Below are 18,549 nucleotides of genomic sequence, written 5' to 3'. Positions count from 1 at the left end.
AGACCTAACACAGGATCCAGAGAAGATTTTAACATGTGAAAGAACTTCAAGGAATCCCGTTTAAAAAAGTGACATTTTATGGTGCCTTACTTTTTTGGGACACCTTATAGGGTTGTTAATTTCTAATAAAAAAAAGGGTGTCAAATTTTAGAAGTTACCTTAGCCTTATATACATTTTCAGAATTAATTTTTTTATGAAATTACAAACTCATAAAAGTCAGAAGGACTTTTAAAATAAAATATTTGTAATTTTTAAACCACATAATGTTCTAAAAACCACTTATTGGAGGCTGAGTATTTTTTTATATCGTAAAATGTTAACAATAACAGAACAGTTTCATTTAGATACTCAATGTAGGCTAAAAATTGAAATGATAAATCGCTCTACCATCCAACGTTGCTACTTCATTATTTCTTTTTTATTATTGGTCCATGTTATGCAAGGTTAATAATGCCTCCCGACGACAGCTTCCGGTTCCGGTTAACCTCATTCTTTTTTGTTTACATGTATATGCATTGGTTTCTTTGCTGAAAGCGTATTGTGCTTTGATTTTCTTAGTAAATAATTTTAATCTATTACAAATTTACAATTAGTAAGATGGGTAAAAAAGACAAAAAGAAGAAAAAAGGGAAAGGTGTTGAGAAAACTCAAGTGAAAACTGAAAAGAAATTGATCACTAAAATGAAGAAAGAACTCAAAGATTTGGGAGAGGTATTCAATTTTGAGTTTGTAACAATTATTAGTTTCTAAAGCAGAATATATAAATCTCATTGATAATCACCATTTAGGTCATTATACTGACTATTGGTTCCTAAAATGATAATTTTTCAGTCTTGAAGGCTTATTCATAGTGAATTCATACTTAGAAATGTTACCACCCTGATAAATGTCACTATACAAGTCACATGTTCTTACCAAATATATTCTTTACAGGATGATATAGAATCCATGATTGCTCAAATAGAAAAAGAAGAACAAAAACTCCTTCAAGTAACTGAAATTGAAGTTGAACCTCCATCTCGCAGGGTTAACTTCAGTTTAGTTAGCCATCCTGACAAAGACCAATTAATTTTGTATGGAGGAGAATATTTTAATGGCCAAAAGGTTGATTTTCAGTCAATAGTTACTTATTTATTTGCTCATTAAACACACACAACATTTCAGACATTTGTTTACAATGATTTATATTTTTACAACATCCCTACCAATAAGTGGATTTCAGTCAAAGCCTCTGCAGGGCCTCCTCCTCGGTGCAGCCATCAAATGGTGGCAACTTCTGCTAATAAGGGCCAATTGTGGCTGTTTGGGGGGGAATTTGCCAGTCCTAGTCAATCTCAATTCTACCATTACAGAGATCTATGGGTCAGTTTTTTTACTTTTAGCTCTTTCATAAATTTAATTTTGCTGTTGCAAAGGTTTATCATTTGTTTTCAAAACAATGGGAGAAAATCACAGCCCCCAATGCGCCAAGCGCAAGAAGTGGGCATCGTATGGTGCTGATAAAAAAGCAGCTTTTTCTATTTGGGGGTTTTCATGACAATTTAAGGGATTGCAAGTACTTTAATGATTTGTACAGTTTTGACTTGGAGACATATAAATGGAAGAAAATTGAGCCTGTGGGGACCCCACCAGCTGGAAGGTTCATATTAGGTCTTTTTTAATTTAAGTAAGGTAGAATTTAGATTTTCTATTTTTCTAAGGTCTGCCTGTTGTATGATGCCCCTACCAGATGGAAAAATTTTGATTTATGGTGGATATAGCAAAGACTGTGTTAAAAAAGATATTGAAAAGGGGCATGTTTACACTGACGCGTTTATTGTGGGACCTGACAGTATGCATTAATTGAAATAATTATTCAATAAAATTATCAATTTAATTTTGAAGAACATGATCCAACTGAAACCAAGTTCAAGTGGCAGCATGTCAAGCTGGGTAATCAGCACTTCCCTCCTAGGTGCGGCATGTCAGTAACTACGACAGATAACGGACTTTCAGCCTATTGTTTTGGGGGTGTATTTGACCATGAGGGTAATTGGTTTTAGTACTCTGAAGTAGCAAGTTTGTGGAAAAATTCGTTTTCAGATGATGAGGGCATTTATGGCAACTTTTTCAATGATTTTCTGCAACTAGATTTAGAAAAAATGGCTTGGCGGCAAATAGAGCTGCGAATCAAAAGAGATGTTAACGCTAAGAGGAGAAAAAATAAGGATGAAGGTATAGAATCAGACTGCTAAGTTTTACACAATGGCATAGCTAACGTTTTTTAGCAACTTTTTAGAACTGCCTCCAGATGAAACCCTAGAAATCATGGATGTACAGGAAATTGCAGACTCAGTAAAATCAACTACAATATCCGATGATGGTGTTTTTAAAGTGACCGTAGGACCGGCAGTTTTAAATCAAAGCAGCACTAGTGATGCAATCCATGCTGGGACCTCCAAACCTTTTCAACCGAGCCATCGATCAAACTGCGGATTAACCGTTAAACATGGGATCCTCTACTTGTATGGAGGTAGGCACATAAATCCTCTTTTACCAGACAAATGGTTCAATTTCCATTTTTTAGGAACGTTTGAATATTCTAAAAGGGATGTGACATACCATGATTTGTACAGCATTGACTTGAGGAAACTAGACGAATGGAAGGTACTCATCGAAGATGACGCTTCAAAAGTGGAGTGGTTTGGGTCGGATAGTGAGAGTGAAGAGGAAGATGAAGAGGAGGAAAGTGATAGCGATAGCGACATGGAGGATAATTGAGATGTGAAATAGTAAATTAAAGACTAAAAATTAAATATGTTTATTCATTGAACGCCAGCGGTATTAATTTGCTTGTTATCATGAGAATCTAACAATGAAACGTGTTGAAATAAATATTGTTACATGTCGCCATCTTTTCGCTATGAGAAAACGGATAAAGCACCATCTATGGTGAGAGTATTCGTGCTTTACATAACCTTGCTCTAAACGCTCTCATTGGAAATTGGACGTAGCCAATCAGTAAAATTGCACATTCAAGCACATGGCACTGATCTAACCTCAAATTTGTAAGGATAGTTTGGTTGCTTGCAGAAACCAAAATATTTTTCAGGTGTTTCTTGTTATTTGATATGTGATTCCTCAATTAAACGACATAAACTAATTATGGGTCTTACTAAGGATTACCTGCGTTATATTCCTGCAGGCAACTTCAATATCATAAGCAGCCAAAATTGCAATGCTGTTTTTGTCACCTTGCAGGGCCAAATCGGCCGTTTTGTGGCTGTAGGAGCCAGCGAGAACATCATAATATGGGATTTGAGATTGGGCGAAAAGGTTTGTGTTACAACTCCAATCATAAGTACTTTCCAGCCCTGGAATCTTTAAATTTTAGGCTCAAATTCTTCCTGGGGAAAAGTCTGTTGTTACAGCTATTTGTGCCAGCCCCAACAATAAACACTTAGCAGCCGGATATTCCGATGGAAACGTACTAATTTACAACTTAGTAACTACAGAAGTAATCAGCACTTTTGCTGGTCATCGCTCAGAAATCACCACCCTGACTTATGACACTTATGGCCACAAATTGGCCTCAGGAAGCAAGGATACTGACATTATAGTCTGGGATACTGTGGCTGAAAGTGGCTTATGCAGGTTTTCAGGGCATAAAGGTCAGATAACCCAAATTCGCTTCATGTCTAAAGGGAATGTCCTTATATCAGGGTCTAAGGACAGTTTTGTGAAATTTTGGGATTTGAACACACTCCATTGTTTTAAGACTTTAACTGATCATCACACAGAGGTATGAATGCTTTAGGAAATTAATTATTGGGAGATAAAGAGAAATTTTATAGGTATGGGGGTTGTGTCTGGTTAACAATGATCAATACTTGGTAACTGGATGTGGAGATGTTGAATTGAGGGTTTATAAATTTTCTGTAAGGGATATTAATAGTGAGAAAATAACTGCAGTGGAGCATTTAGCTAACACTCTTGAGCTTGCAACCTTAGAAGAAGGCGATGATACTACAGTAAGATCATTTGTAATTTTAGCTTCCACTTTACTAATTTTCACTATAAACAGCATCCTCTTCAATGCCTTAAAGCAGGTTCTTTACTAAGAACAAGCAAAGGCAGAACAATATCATTAACAAATGACTCTTCAGGCCAAGTGGTGGGCTGTCATGGTACAGATAAACAAATCGAATTATTTTATTTTTGCTCTGAAAGTGAGGCCCAAGTTCGATTTAAAAAACGTGTAAAGAAAGAACAGAAGAAGCTCAAGTATGTACAATTTAGATGGAGGAATTTTCATCAATTTTGGAATTTCTTAAACAATGTTCCAGAATATGTATGTAATCACTGGATTTACATAACATACCTATATTAAAATAACCTCATAACTTCCTATACTTTTTGTCCTACATGCCCTCACTATGGAAATATTATTACGTACAAGGCACATCCTACAATAATCGTTTTAAAACAGTGAAAATACCAACTTCAAGCTATGTCCTTTCTAGGCTGGTATCTCCACAGATGAGGCTTGTAAGATTAAAAAAAAACTATAGCATCTTGTTTGGTTAGTTTAATACATTTAGTATAAATCAGGAAAGTTAGTTACATATTCTGGGACACCCTGTATAATAGCTATTTATACAGTATCTTTCTTAATCCTAATAGAACAGGTGAAGAGATTCAGACTCATGAAACAGAAGAAAATCTACAATTGAGTCTTCGAGATCAGGTGAAGAGGCTTAAAGCTATTCAACTGGAAGGAAAACCTAAAGGTCTAGACCTCGTTCTGGGAAATGGCGGCGAACTTCGAATTGCTGTAAACTTCAGTGATAATTGTCTCAGATTATATAATCTTCAAACTTCCATAAAAGTTAGTTAGCAAAATAATAATAATATAAACAAGATTTTAAGGCATATTTCACAGGACTCTCAAGCTACATGTCTTCGAGGAATTCTTAATCAAGGCCATCATACCGATGTCAGGGCGGTCGCCTTTAGCAGCGACAATTCGGCAATAGTCTCAGCCAGTGGAGAGAGCATAAAAATGTGGAACAGACCTTCACAAACTTGCCTTAGGACTGTTGAAACTGGGTATTTATTTTCCTTTGCAGAAATCTTAAAAAAATGATTTCTACTGGCTATTTTAGTCTTGTTCTTTCGGTGAGTTTTGTCCCTGGAGATCGGCATGTTCTGGCAGGTCTAAAAGATGGTAAATTGTTGATTATCGACATTGCAGCCGGAGATATTCTCGAGGAAATTCAGGCTCATACTAATCATTTAAGGACTATAACTTTGACTAATGATTTAAGAGGGTGTGTCACAGGAGGGGGTGATGATACTGTAAAATTTTGGCAATTTGAACTGATATTGGATGAAAAAAGTCAGGCTCAAGTCAAAGTGCTCTCTTTGGTGCATAAAAGAACTCTTAAATTAAACAGTGGAGTTTTGTGTGTTAAACTATCTGCTAATGGGAAGTTTATTGCTGTTGCTTTAATGGATTCCACAGTAAAAATTTTCTTCGCGGATTCATTTAAAGTATGTATAACGAAGTTTAGCTACAAATTAGAATATATTTTTATTTTTATTATTTAGTTCTACTTATCGCTCTACGGCCACAAATTACCGGTATACTGCATGGACATTTCCAGCGATTCCCGGTTAATCGCCACTGGATCTGGGGATAGAAATATCAAGATTTGGGGCATGGATTTTGGGGATTGTCATAAAAGTATATTTGCTCATGAAGACACAGTAACAGGACTGCAATTTGTGCCTAAAACTCATTATTTATTCACTTGCGGCAAAGACGGAAAGCTTAAACAGTGGGATGGAGACAAATATCACAAAATAATCACTTTGCAGGTAAAACTAAAATAAACCCTATTAGATGAAACTTTCACTAGATAGTTTTTTCTAGGGCCATTCTGGAGAAGCAAATTCATTAGCAGTTAGCCCCAATGGGCAGTATGTGGTCTCTTGCGGCTCGGACAGAGTTTTAAGACTATATGAAAAATCTGAGCAGTTAGTTGTGCTGCAAGACGAACAAGAAGAGGAACGAGGACAGCTAGAGGAACTTGCAACCGGAGAACAGCAAGCTATAGTGCCCAGTCAACCAGGCCTAAATCTACCTAGCAAGAGAACCATTGGTAGTGAAAGAGCTGCAAGTTTCCCCCGATTAAAGAAATTCTGTGTTTGTTTAATAATAAGGTTTTTAGGCTGAAAGCATTCTAGAATGTTTGGAATTAGGCCAAACATTCAGAGAACAATTGCAAGAACATGAAACTCTTCAAGCGGCCTCAACACAAACTGTACCCCTTCCAGCTCCACCCCTTTTAATGCAGGCATTCAATGTGACAACCCCGGACGATTTTTTGCTGGAAACTATAAAACGCATCAGACCAAGGTTGGAATTTGAGAAAAAAAATACACCATATAATTGCAATTAAAATTTAAACAGCGATCTTGAGGAGGGTCTCCTGTTACTTCCTTTTAATTCAGTTTGTGAGATTCTGACAACGTTACCTCGTTTGATCCAACGGGGAGATTGCACAGAGCTTGGTTGCAAAGTTGCCATGTTTCTGTTAAAGTTGCACCATGCTCCTATAGTTGCCAACCATCTGTTGTTGCCTACAATGGAGAAGTTGGAGACGGTTATTCGCACTAAAGTGGGGGAATTGAGGGTAAATACATGTTTTTTTTTTGTTGGTACATCAATATACACGTAACTCATTGTTTGGCTACTGCAACGTAATTAACTTTCCTATAATTTTTTTGCCTTAAATTACGTACGTCAGAGCGAGAGAAATTATCAGGTGTAGGTCTAAGCTTACATATACAGGGTGTCCTCGAATTACGTGGCCAAAATAATACCGCAGATTGTTTGAGTGAAAATAAGTCGATTTAACTAAACTTCCCTCAGTCCAAAAGTTAATAATTATGGAGCTACAGGGTGTTAAAGTTGAAAAAAAAAATCACATTTTCTTTAATATCTTTCGATTTCTTTGAGTTAATTTCACGAAATTTCATATTTGAGGGTGTTTTAGGATACGAAATTCAAATTTATTAACGATTTAGTTGTTTCTTCTAGGGGGCGCCACAAGCGATCATTAGGACACATTTAAATCTCTGTAACTTTTTCGTGCCACGGTGTATATTATTTTGGTATTTAAAAACCTTCTTCCCTACCTTTTATACTTAGAAAAGGTATACTTTATTGACGTCGCTAGAAGCAACGGTTTTGGAGAAAAACGCACAATTCTAATGCGCTGCATATTTGCGTTAGCGCTTTTAAGTAAATAACTCAGTTGGCTATGTTTTTAATTGACATTTTAACACTTGAATTTGTTTCTCAAATGTCAGTTTTTTTATTTAGCCCTCAGTTTTTCTTGTCAGTTTCGCTTCTTGTTCCTGTAAATATCCATAAGTATGGCCAATAAATTCACTTATTCTGAAATGGTGGATATGCTGTTAGTTTATGGACTTTGCCGTTGTAATAGTCAAAATAATATCTGATTTTGAAAACTTATTGTTATACCTTTACTAATAATTATTTTTGAAAAACTTAATTTTTTTTAACGGAAAATAATTTTAAGGTAATTTGCATGCATCATCAGGCTTAGATGCATTTTTCTCCAAAACCGTTGTTTCTAGCGACGTCAATAAAGTATACCTTTTCTAAGTATAAAAGGTAGGGAAAAAGGTTTTTAAATACCAAAATAATATACACCGTGGCATGAAAAAGTTACAGAGATTTAAATGTGTCCTAATGGTCGCTTGTGGCGCCCCCTAGAAGAAACAACTAAATCGTTAATAAATTTGAATTTCGTATCCTAAAACACCCTCAAATATGAAATTTCGTGAAATTAACTCAAAGATATCGAAAGATATTAAAGAAAATGTGATTTTTTTTTTCAACTTTAACACCCTGTAGCTCCATAATTATCAACTTTTGGACTGAGGGAAGTTTAGTTAAATCGACTTATTTTCACTCAAACAATCTGCGGTATTATTTTGGCCACGTAATTCGAGGACACCCTGTATATAGTGGAGAAAAACAGTCATTGATTGAAGTTTTCTTTGTTTAGGATTTAACAGGGTACAATTATTTCGGAATGCAGTTCCTGCAAAGACAGATTGAAAATACCGAGGGGGTGCAGTTGTTTAGGGACGCCACCATTGAGAAGAAAAAAGGCGAGAAGAAGAGAAGGAAAAGGGAGAAATTGAAGAGATCTATTCTAGTATTAAATACTTGATTGTTGATATTTTTTGATAATATATAACATTTTAAACATGTGAGCTGTTTGATTTCACTATGAAAAAATACATTTTGCAAACAAATATTTTTAAGAAATACTCTGTCCGAAGAAGAAAATATTTCTACATTTTTGTGTAGTTATTTTGTTGCTAAGTCTATGCCTCAATGAAAATAACAATTTGAAGATACGAATTGATCCAAGAAAACTGCAACTTGAATCTTTTTGTACGAGTTTTACCAAGAAAATTTATAAGTTTAGAAATTTTAATACTTCCACGAAGGATTGTCATTTTAATAACCGAATATACATATTTGAGAATCGAACAAATTTGACCTTCTCTATGATGATTTTTCCGCTCACGCAATTTTTCTCTAATTCTATTTTTCGTCACTTCAATGTTCTATGCTTTTGTACAATAAACAAGACAAAAGACTTTTATAAAAACAATTTAATAAAAATAGATATGGAAACGTTCATGGTTACAAAATAAATACAAAACCTCCGATCACACGGACAAAAATCTATGCTTGCATAATTACAGAACAAAAAACTAGTCGACTTCAAGGTGATTTAATCTTTTATTATATTAAATATTAATCTATAACAAAAATTATATAACATTATGTTCAATAGTTACAGTCATTATAAAACAAAAAAATGTACAACTATTTACTTACAGGATTTTTCACTGTGACGTCGGCTTTGGGAGGCAATAGAGAACGGACTGAAACGCACCTTCAGCTTGGGGCATCAGCAGTGAAACCAACATGTAGACGACTTAAAAAATTACAATTTTCTTATAAAGAAAACAACAGTGATTCGCATAGACGATATTTACAATGCTGGTGAGGACATGATAATCATTATTATTTGATGCTCGCTTCTTATTTACATAATTTTCGCTAACAAGGCAGAGTTCTTTGGAAAACCAAAGAAAACTGCCGCAAAACTTTATACATATATAAATGAAGAACAAAATTAGAAGAAAAATCTAGAAGAATGAATAAATTGGTACATATTTATAAAAGCTTTTGCTTTCCGTAAGTTTTGATACAAAACATCACTCATACGTTTTTATAAATATGCCCTATTGGTTGAATTAAAAACCTTTTGGTACTAGACTGGGTACTAGTAATCCAAAACGACAGCCGAAATTGCTAGAAGTATTGTACCGAGGGTACGTTTGGAAGGTATTTCACTGTAAAACTTTGGGTACTTGCGGGAAATAAAAGGAGGCTAAGAACGAGTTTGTTGAGAAATTGGGAAAATCATAAAACTCCAAAGAGTGAAGATAAATTGTATTGGTACTTCATTGTCCACTGTGCATAATTGCGCCAATTTAACAGATTTATGGGAAAAATGCACTGTTAAAATCTAAGAAAGAAATTATAGGATTAATATTGCACGTAAACAAATTAAAAGTAATTATCATCGAACCAGAGATACAATTTATATTAGACTAGCTAAACAGTGGTATTTTAAGTTAAAAGAATCGCTTTCTTTCTCGAATCATAATGTTTTTATAATCTAGAGATATTTTAGAAGATTTTTATACTTTGGTGAGCGCGCAATATTTCCAGCAAGTCGTTAGAAAACTAAGGTTTAGTATATAACGTTTATGAATTTTTTCAGACTTCTTTTTTTATCAATTAGATCATTTATCATGTACATTGTGATTAAAACCTTTATATTTTTTCTTCATATTATGGCAAAGACGTTCTATATCAAATAAATTTTAAATGACAAATTACGCACGTATGTTTAAGGCCTATTGAATCTTCGGTTTTTATTGATTACAGATGTAGACACTGTTTTCAATTTAATCATAAATAGGCGCTTCGTTTCATAGTTTTTCATATTATGGCAAATATTGAACAAATTTTGTTGAGTGCTTCGCACTAAATAAGTACTATTGAGTAAACGACGAATTACGGGAGTGATTTATAAATTTTTAAAATTTTCATTAGTTTATTGGTTCTAGAAACTTTTCCATGTAAATCGCTGTTAGGAGCCTCCAATTCCACTTTTTTTATTTATATTATAGTGAAGGCACTTCACCCCAAATAAATGTAAACGGTGAAATAAAGAACAACATTTATCGGTTATCAGTATTTTCTTTTTTTAATTGTTTGTACACTTAGTTTTCCAAATAAAATGTAATTAAATGCTTACAATTCCATTTTTCCCTTATTGAGACGAAGGCACCCTATAGATATTAAGGGTAAAGTAAATCACGGATTATGGAACAATGAGTATCAGCCATTAAAATGTCCTTTTTTCCGTTGATTAGAGATCTAGGAACTTTTTTGAAGTAAATCCTAATTTGAAAGATATCAACACCATTTATTTTTGATGTTATGGCGAAGGCGCCTTATACCAACAAATGAGACCGAAATAAACTATGAATTAAGGGACAACAGTTACAAACTATTAACACTATCATTTTTTGATCAGAGAACTAATTTTCGCATCTTCCGAAGTAGGGACATGGGCCGTTATTTAGAACTTGGAACACCAGTATCTTTTCTATATTACGACTAATGCACCCTATGACAAATGAGCTTGTGAAGTAAACGATGACTTACCTTACGAGGCAACATTAACCAACTATTAGAAGTTCTTTGTTCCTTTTAATGTATGGACCCTCAAACAACATAGAATTCAAGCCTTAATTAATCAATCAAACTCGTCATCATTGTGATTCGAGAAAAAAAAATCTACTTAAACCGCCATTCATCACTCGTTATTACATAATATTATTGACTCTCTTTTAATGTCTGACGGAGCGTGATGCCTTGATGACAATTTCTCATATACTATACTGAACCCTGTACTCCAGACTCCAGAAACCAAAGTTTCAAAAATATGTTAAATTAAGTCTTTTCGCTAAAACCAACTTTCTAACAACTACCGCAGTGCCCCGATTTAATAAATATATTTCCCTCAAATTCTCCTCAAAGCACCACTTCTCCCAGCTCAATCGAACCAGGAATTAAAAATCACCACGTTAAGGCATTTCCAATTACAAGTTTCCTCGCTCCTCGAGCCGCTTTCAGGCTCAAGCACCACTTGAATTTTCTAGAGCTTCTCCCCCCTCGATTCCAACACCATCACGGAGGTGTTAAAACGCTCTGATCGTCGCCGTTACGGAGACAATTATCACAACATTGGTACCGCACTTGCCTCGTCGGTATCACTTGAGGTACGCCTTGTACAACAGTTTACTCCTACACAGGTCTTTTTCGCTCTCGAACAGGAACTGGAGGTCGCGCATCGTTACTTTTTTTATGCGCTGACGGAGCGGCATTTGGCCGCGATGTGGGGTGTTGTTGGTACCGCCCACGGACGGGTTCTGTAAAGAGAAAAATAAGGGGAAAGTTGAGGATACACAATTCCCTGATTTTTTTCGACCTGTGCATTCATTGTCGTTTCTCCATCCAATCGAGGTTTTTTCCTGGGTCCGATGGCCTGCAAAGCAGTGGCGTTCGCCTCTCTCTGCCGCAACTCTTCCATCTCTACTCTTTGCATCTCCTTCGCTTTAGCTGCCAAATCCCACAAAACCCAACATATTATAAAACGAAATATTCAACAAAACAAACCTTTGAGTTTGGCCTGTTCGGGATCCTCGGTCTTCGAGCGGCTTTTCGCCGCCCGAAGAAGCATTTCTCGTTCCAGTTCCTCGTGCTTTTTCCTTTCAGCTTTGTCCAGATCCTCTAAAAACTTCAGTTGACCTAAAACCAACCCATAAATTCACCTTTCATGCAATAAACTAGAAACGCACCCTTAATATCATTGGTAACCTCATACCGAGAATCACTTTTCACTAATTCTAGTCTATGTTCGGTGATGACCGCGAGCTTTTCCACCAAGTTTCGCAACCGCTCTTGGGCGGCGTGTGATACGCATGCCGCGACATCACCGGTACTCGGGTCCTCCAACCCGTGTTTGGTCAAAATTTGCCTAATCTAGAAAAAGAATGTATGCGGGGTTTTCTCAATCATTTATTTTGAACGTACTTTTAATTGTAGTGGACCCATTGAACACAATATATCTTCTTTGCACGACCGAATTTGGGTTCCCACGTATTCGGTTGAGCCCAAAATTTTCTGCGTCTCCTCCGCCAGATTTACGCCACCCATGGCAGCTACATCGTTGATGTCGTCGTCACCGGTATATGCTGCCGAAAATGATTTCTTTTCTATGAAATAAAGTGTAAAGAAAACGTTATACACTTAACTGAATATTTCTTCATTGAAGTTCTCTTATCTAAGATCATTCATTGAATTTCTCTTATTTGACAATTTTAAATAAAAATCTATTAAAAATTGTTTTTTGTTAATATATATTCATTAATAATGGAAAATGATCAGTTTGACAAATTTGCTCCTATTAATTTACTGCCGCTAAATAGCTTTTTTGCTAAATTTTCTCTGCGTCGCACCTATATGTATAGCTGATCTGTATAGCGACGATAATGCTTGGATAAATGACACACACTGTGTTACCATTTACTAAACAGCTTTGTGTATTTTAAAAATGCATCTCTAGTTTGGTAATAAAATTATCAATTTTCTGAGTTGAGAGTGTTAGAACAAATACATCATACAAACACAAAACAGTGATGGCACAACACATTTCTCAGGCGACAAAAATTCCAAGAAAGTGCTTGTAGAAATTATTTTGGAGATTTGCAATCTTGTTTCCTAATTTGGCTATTTGTTTTCTAATTTAATTTAATATATATTTCTAAGCACTAATTTTCCTGATTTAAAGTTCACCTTTCTCTTTTGCTGACGGTCTATTCGATCCGATTCCAGAAATTGCTCCCTTTGCTCCCACCACCGATACATTTTTACTTCCAGCAGGGGCTACCACTCTCTGAGGAGGTGGTCTACCCTGCCCAGCAGGCCTCACTTGCAGAGGCCTAGCCACGGTAGGCCTAGGCTGCTGAGAGGCATTTTGCGACGGTACTACTTGCTGTTGACCAGCTCCTGCATATACGGGATGTAACGCAGGAGGTTGAGATGCTGAGATCGTTTGATGTTGAGAAACTGGTTGTCGAATAGCTGTTACCTAATTTGAAGAAGGAGAAATATAGATGTTAAGGGATGTTAAGGGAAAAATAATACCATTCGTGTGGGCGGTTGTTGGACAGTTCCTCGAAGCGGGGCGACCAGTCTATGTTGCAAAACTCCGGGAGCTCCAGGGGCTGCGGCTCGAACCACTGCAGCTCCCGGTCCAACAATTCTAACTTGTTGACCGCCCGCAATAGCGGGGGCGGCTGCTCTAACCGTTTGGACGGTTGGGGCAGCTCCTGCCACCGAGAAGACATTGGGCGGCGGCGGTCTTATGCCCTCAATCGTAAGCTCGTTGTTGGCGAGCGAATGACGTAAGAGGGGGAGACTTTTCTGAAAATTAGGATCAACATAAGGAATTTAAGGGGTTCTCCTATGAACGTTTTCTGGAGTTTTAATCCGTTGATACATCTGAGTACCATGAAACCGCATTGAAGAATGCATTGGAGTATATAATATAGAAAACAACACAGAACAAACTTTGATATTGCTCTGTCATTGGCAATTTAATTGACTGATCTTTAAACTTACCTTTAGAAACCCGATGAGGCATGGCTGAGGACTGGCATTCAACAACCGCTCCAACTTATCACAAAAGTCCTCAGGTTCAACCTTGTTGTCAATTAGTTCCTGTATCAGTGTCCGCACATTCCGTTCCACCGATTTCGGTTCCCTACTGGACAACTCTAGTAAGTTGGCCAAAAACTTGCGACACTTCTCTTTGGTATTGTCATTGGCCGGTCTCTGCTAATACCCATGTTATGATCAAACTCACAGATAAAACAAGAACTTACCTGCACAGGTGGCGTAGTCTGTACTACAGGCTGTGTCGAGCTAACTGTGGTGGTACCTCCTGCTTGAACCGGATTAGTCGCGGCTCCTGACACTGTACCTTGCTGCAAAACACATTCCAATAAATAAGTTTAGAAAGAAGGAGAGAGAGAAAGTGACATACCGCAGGGACCGTTTGCATGCGAAAAGTAACAGGTTGACCCCCAGGTTGAGAAGTTGTCAAATTGGCAGCTTGGGCGGGGGCGGGACCCACTCGTAGCAATTGGTACTGGCCATTCTCAGTTTTTAGTAGCAAGGCCCCCTGTTGACCCGGTTGCAAACCGTGAAACGACTGTAACGTTAGTTGCTAGAACACCCAGAGACATACGGACAAAGTTAGACGGACATACACTCAAGGCAGAAGCAATGTTAGGCATGAAAGAAGCCTTCAACTTAAATTTGAGTGAATTACTATTCTGCGGAATGAAGAATGACCAAACAGAAACTAAGGAGTAATATAAAGAGACAAATAGAGTCGGTGCGAGGTTTCCTCGAGCCGTCTCTAGTAAGTTTAGTAATTATGTAACATTAGGTTGCATACGTATTGAGGCAATTATTTAAATTTTAAAACCAAGTAATGGATTGCTTTATTGCTGATACTATACAGAAGGGCCTAACAAAAACTTTGGTTATTTAATATCCCATTTGTCACCACTATTAACTTAGCTGCTGAATAGCACAAAACCATCCTTTTTTAATACACCTCTTAAATTAGAAGAGAAGATATGATTTATGTGTCAACTACAATCACACGTTTTTTTATCGCCTAAGGCAGCAGAATCAATGTGATTGTTTTTGCCTTCGTCTAAGCTTACATAACAATCAAAGACGGCTATATGATGCAAAGTAGGTTGTGCCGCATTTGATTTGATGATATAAGCATAGTGATGAGTAATGGCAAATAAGTATGAGAATAGTATAGGCATCAATTTTTCTATACAAGACAGCACAAATTTATGTCTCATCTCGAAAATACTTAGATATACAAATTTGGACAAATCTTGCCAATGATAGTCCAAGGTAGTGTAGATCTGCATATTTTTTTAAATAAGAATGAAATCCAATAACATTTATACACTACATTGAAAATGATGAAGTAAATACCATCCACCAATAATATCCATAAATGATATTGAGGTGTTCCAAATTTTCTCAATAATACTTTTTCCACGCAGTTATTTCCAATCAGAACGTTTTTGATAGGCCATCCCACATAGATATCAACCAGCAATTTTCAGAGTTTCGAATAGGAAGCTATTTTATCAAACCTCACTCTAGTCGCCCTTACTGAAGTTTGACTTTAAAGTTGAAGGCTTTAGGCATATAATACATAAATGGGCAGCAAAACATGGATGGTTCTTAATAATTAATATATCATTTTCATCACACTTAGTATTAAAATTGCAAATGTGAAGATAAAATAGGGTTATTTGTTGGAAACATGGGTTTTTGTAATTTTAGTAAAATATTTTATTAAACGTCAAAAACCACGAATTTTGTCAACTATAGTTCGACAAGATCAATCTTGATTTTCCCTTACATCCATAGAGTTAGCTGACTTATTTCAGTAAAATTTTACTCAAAAGTAAGTCAGAAAATTGGTTCCACACCTATTTACACATGGAGTTGGAACGTGTCTAGAATAACGGTTTTCGTGCATATGGTTATTTAAAGTTACATACAAATCTCAAGATATTTTTAACACTAAATGACTTATAAATGTAAAAATAAAACTACCAAAATCATTTCTTCAGCATTTACTAGGCAAGCATGCATTTAAAGCTTATTAGCAAACAACAGAAATATTCATTCCTTCATCCTGGGAAAATGACAAAAAAATATTCAGGTAAGAGATATCAACAGTCTTACAATTTAACGCCTTGTGTCTACATACAAAACCACACAAAGTGTAGGTACAAGCAAATTCCCAATTAGTAATAGTGGATGGTTAGTGGGAACTTAGTAAAAGCAACATGGTCGAATAATCCCCAAAAAATAAATACCAACAACAACGTGGGTAATCTAAAGACAATAATTTACGACTTCATCTACTTCTAATCAGCATCAAATAACTTAATTCAATTTTTTTCCAAAAATTCGAAGGTTTTCTTTCACATGCAAACCCCACACAATTCGGTCCTCCACATTCATCCATTCACAAAAGAAAACCTTCAAATTTGCGTGTGTTCAAAAACTACGACTTACAGGTGCGCCCGGCCGGGCCCCCACCAGCCCAGGAGCCGCGCTCAGAACAACTCGAGCAGGGGCCTTGGTTTGCCCCCCTTGGGGACGCACATTGACCACTTGCAGGTTAGATAGGATCGGTTGGGAAGAGACACCTATAGTAGTTGTTTGAATGCCTTGTGTACCCTGCAATTAGTCCTCGCCAATGTGATTTAAGTGAGTTTTGTTAGGTAGGGGGATAGGTGCCCAGTGTGGTTTGGTTAGTACACTAATACCTAGCGCTTGCATTAGTTGAGCATAGTCTACTTACATTGTTGGCTTGGGGAACTGCATTGACAGGTACAGTAACTAGACCTGGTGTACCTCCTGGGTTACCAGCCTTGAGTACTATGGTGGGGGGTTTTTGTACTGGGACTTGCGCAATGGTTGATGGAGATGACCCAAGAACCTAAAATATTGCAGTTTAGTGTAATAGGGAAGGTTAGTGTTCCCATACTTTTGGCAACAAAATAACTAAGCAATTGTAGAAAGAGACACCTTTTAAACAGCACTGAAAAGGTGATAATTCTTGTTTCAAGGGATAATAGATTGAATCTGGAAACTTACTTTCCAAGGAAATACAATCTCTTTAAAAAATGACAAATTATGCTTTAGGACTTTTCGAATCTGATAAATGGGTAAATAGTAAAAATCAGAAACATCACATGTGTTTGAAAAAATATACAGTGTGATGAAATTAAAATTAGTCACTCTATATTGTTCAGGTAAGGTTAAACTAACAAATTTTGGTTTCATTGAGGCTTTAAGGTCAAGACCGGAAAATTAAAAACAAAGAAAAGTACTTGAAAGTTTACAACTCCTTAAAGTTATTTGGAGAATTATCCCATCATATGGGAAATTTTTTTATTGACAATGACATCTGTCATGTTCAAGAACTGTAAACAATAACAAGAACAAAAAATCTTCATTTTTAATGGGGCTCCTTGACCAACCTTAAAAGTGGTTATAAAATCAAGAAAATTGGCTTCTCGGCAATGTAAATTTAAAACCATGTGTTGACACTTTTCAGGTTAGTTATTCTTCAGCTGTTGAATCAATGCTATCACATCTAACATAGGACGGGGACTAATACTAGTAATTTGAAATGAAGCTCCTAAGGGCACTCTATTCATTCTCACTTAAACATACACACAGAACCTTCATAAACACTTTAAATAACAAAGCAACACTGACCGTTTGTTGGGTCATATTGATGGTCCCATTAGGGATCTGGCCCTGTGGGGGGCGCTGCTGCAGCACAGCCCCTTGGCCTCCCATGACCTGTCCCCCTTGAGAGTACACTATCTTCACCCCTTCCTGGGGCTTCTGATCACTTTGCGGTAAATTGTACGTCGAAGTGGGCTGTTGTGTTGCATTCATGTACGCATTGTTCAATTGTTTGTCGACAGCATTGGAAACGCTGCCCGCGCTGATCGAGTCACCGTTGGCGATAGTCCCATGTTTCTGGGGGGCTGACGCCGTCCCGCCGTTTGATAACGGACTATTCACGTGGTTTTGCTGCAAACCTGCATTCGGGGGCTGAGCATGGGGCGCAGTGGAGCCAAGCTGGTTCTCTAAGGAGCCCACAATCGCGTTCACTGCTGATTCGTCCACGTCTGTATTCAGAGCTTCCTCGAGAAACTTTGCCGACGCCATTTTCCGAGACCCTACTGAAGAAATGAAGCGCGCATGATCTTTTGCTTCTAATTGTATCCGACGTTGCCACATTGACCTCCTTGGTTGAGAGCAAGTATTTAAATTTAAAATTAATTCCTCATGTCTTTTCTATTTGCTGGCAGTAATCATTGGTATGTTATTTTATCCGAAACTTCTGAAAGTGATATTTATTAATTACAGCAAATTATTATCAGGAATATGAACACAGAGAAAATTATAAGCGTGCTAAAAGGGGTAAGATGTTTTGTCTGGCAACGTTACAAACGACTGCGCGTAGGGTGTGATCAGGTCAAATGTAGAAAAGCGTATGAAACAAAACTCGGAATCTCGCAAACATAAGTCAAAAGCGAGAGGCTTTTTTGATGGGGCAGCATGAATTTACTGCCACAGACCAAAAACACTCACTCCGCTTCGTCTAGACTCAAACACAGGGCGCGCAATTCCTTGTTCCCTTTCCGCAGACTCACGGTGTGACGCCATCTGTCATTAG

The 18,549-nt window shown here is 36.9% G+C and overlaps 3 protein-coding genes across 9 annotated transcripts; 2 read left to right on the top strand and 1 right to left on the bottom strand.

The window, feature by feature from the left end:
• Positions 1 to 491: 491 nt before the first annotated feature.
• LOC136346348 (kelch domain-containing protein 4) lies at positions 492 to 2,813 on the top strand. The gene is made up of 9 exons (XM_066295422.1): positions 492 to 712; positions 935 to 1,105; positions 1,166 to 1,363; positions 1,417 to 1,640; positions 1,702 to 1,832; positions 1,886 to 2,029; positions 2,084 to 2,215; positions 2,280 to 2,513; positions 2,568 to 2,813. Exons 1-9 carry the CDS (start codon positions 599 to 601, stop codon positions 2,759 to 2,761), a joined length of 1,542 nt encoding a protein of 513 aa, XP_066151519.1. The 5' UTR covers positions 492 to 598; the 3' UTR covers positions 2,762 to 2,813.
• Positions 2,814 to 2,993: 180 nt separating this feature from the next.
• Positions 2,994 to 8,288, top strand: LOC136346347 (WD repeat-containing protein 3). The gene is made up of 12 exons (XM_066295421.1): positions 2,994 to 3,316; positions 3,375 to 3,782; positions 3,835 to 4,011; positions 4,065 to 4,264; positions 4,664 to 4,868; positions 4,923 to 5,089; positions 5,146 to 5,533; positions 5,591 to 5,860; positions 5,916 to 6,158; positions 6,214 to 6,401; positions 6,456 to 6,678; positions 8,083 to 8,288. Exons 1-12 carry the CDS (start codon positions 3,146 to 3,148, stop codon positions 8,248 to 8,250), a joined length of 2,808 nt encoding a protein of 935 aa, XP_066151518.1. The 5' UTR covers positions 2,994 to 3,145; the 3' UTR covers positions 8,251 to 8,288.
• Positions 8,289 to 8,683: 395 nt separating this feature from the next.
• On the bottom strand, positions 8,684 to 18,080 carry LOC136346066 (transcription initiation factor TFIID subunit 4-like). 7 transcript variants are annotated; one of them, XM_066294905.1, is made up of 13 exons: positions 17,577 to 18,080; positions 16,654 to 16,791; positions 16,365 to 16,529; positions 14,284 to 14,466; positions 14,123 to 14,224; positions 13,860 to 14,075; positions 13,383 to 13,661; positions 13,032 to 13,326; positions 12,270 to 12,451; positions 12,035 to 12,218; positions 11,853 to 11,984; positions 11,665 to 11,795; positions 8,684 to 11,605 (listed from the first exon to the last, which is right to left on the bottom strand). In XM_066294905.1, exons 1-13 carry the CDS (start codon positions 18,036 to 18,038, stop codon positions 11,447 to 11,449), a joined length of 2,628 nt encoding a protein of 875 aa, XP_066151002.1. In that variant the 5' UTR covers positions 18,039 to 18,080; the 3' UTR covers positions 8,684 to 11,446. The 7 variants fall into 7 exon arrangements, with proteins under 7 accessions (XP_066151002.1, XP_066151003.1, XP_066151004.1 ...); XM_066294906.1 differs by having other exon boundaries at positions 13,860 to 14,072; XM_066294907.1 differs by having other exon boundaries at positions 14,284 to 14,451.
• Positions 18,081 to 18,549: the final 469 nt, after the last annotated feature.

The sequence above is a fragment of the Euwallacea fornicatus genome, chromosome 22, assembly GCF_040115645.1.
Source record: "Euwallacea fornicatus isolate EFF26 chromosome 22, ASM4011564v1, whole genome shotgun sequence".
NCBI classification, from domain to species: Eukaryota; Metazoa; Arthropoda; class Insecta; order Coleoptera; family Curculionidae; genus Euwallacea; species Euwallacea fornicatus.
Note: the sequence above shows the minus strand (reverse complement) of the source record. Positions and strands in the feature narration are given on the sequence as shown.

What these genes read in the sequence shown, in the direction of transcription:
- LOC136346348 (XM_066295422.1), top strand. Translation starts at nt 599, where the DNA reads ATGGGTAAAAAAGACAAAAAGAAGAAAAAAGGGAAAGGTGTTGAGAAA. An exon ending in ACCATTACAGAGATCTATGG is followed by an intron (nt 1,364 to 1,416) that starts GTCAGTTTTTTT and finishes GCTGTTGCAAAG; the next exon opens with GTTTATCATTTGTTTTCAAA. An exon ending in GGGTGTATTTGACCATGAGG is followed by an intron (nt 2,030 to 2,083) that starts GTAATTGGTTTT and finishes ATTCGTTTTCAG; the next exon opens with ATGATGAGGGCATTTATGGC.
- LOC136346066 (XM_066294905.1), bottom strand. Translation starts at nt 18,038, where the DNA reads ATGGCGTCGGCAAAGTTTCTCGAGGAAGCTCTGAATACAGACGTGGAC. An exon ending in GCCTCATCGGGTTTCTAAAG is followed by an intron (nt 13,662 to 13,859) that starts GTAAGTTTAAAG and finishes CCTAATTTTCAG; the next exon opens with AAAAGTCTCCCCCTCTTACG. An exon ending in GGTTACCAATGATATTAAGG is followed by an intron (nt 11,985 to 12,034) that starts GTGCGTTTCTAG and finishes GGTTGGTTTTAG; the next exon opens with GTCAACTGAAGTTTTTAGAG.
- LOC136346347 (XM_066295421.1), top strand. Translation starts at nt 3,146, where the DNA reads ATGGGTCTTACTAAGGATTACCTGCGTTATATTCCTGCAGGCAACTTC. An exon ending in AAGAAGGCGATGATACTACA is followed by an intron (nt 4,012 to 4,064) that starts GTAAGATCATTT and finishes CACTATAAACAG; the next exon opens with CATCCTCTTCAATGCCTTAA. An exon ending in CTAAAGTGGGGGAATTGAGG is followed by an intron (nt 6,679 to 8,082) that starts GTAAATACATGT and finishes TTCTTTGTTTAG; the next exon opens with GATTTAACAGGGTACAATTA.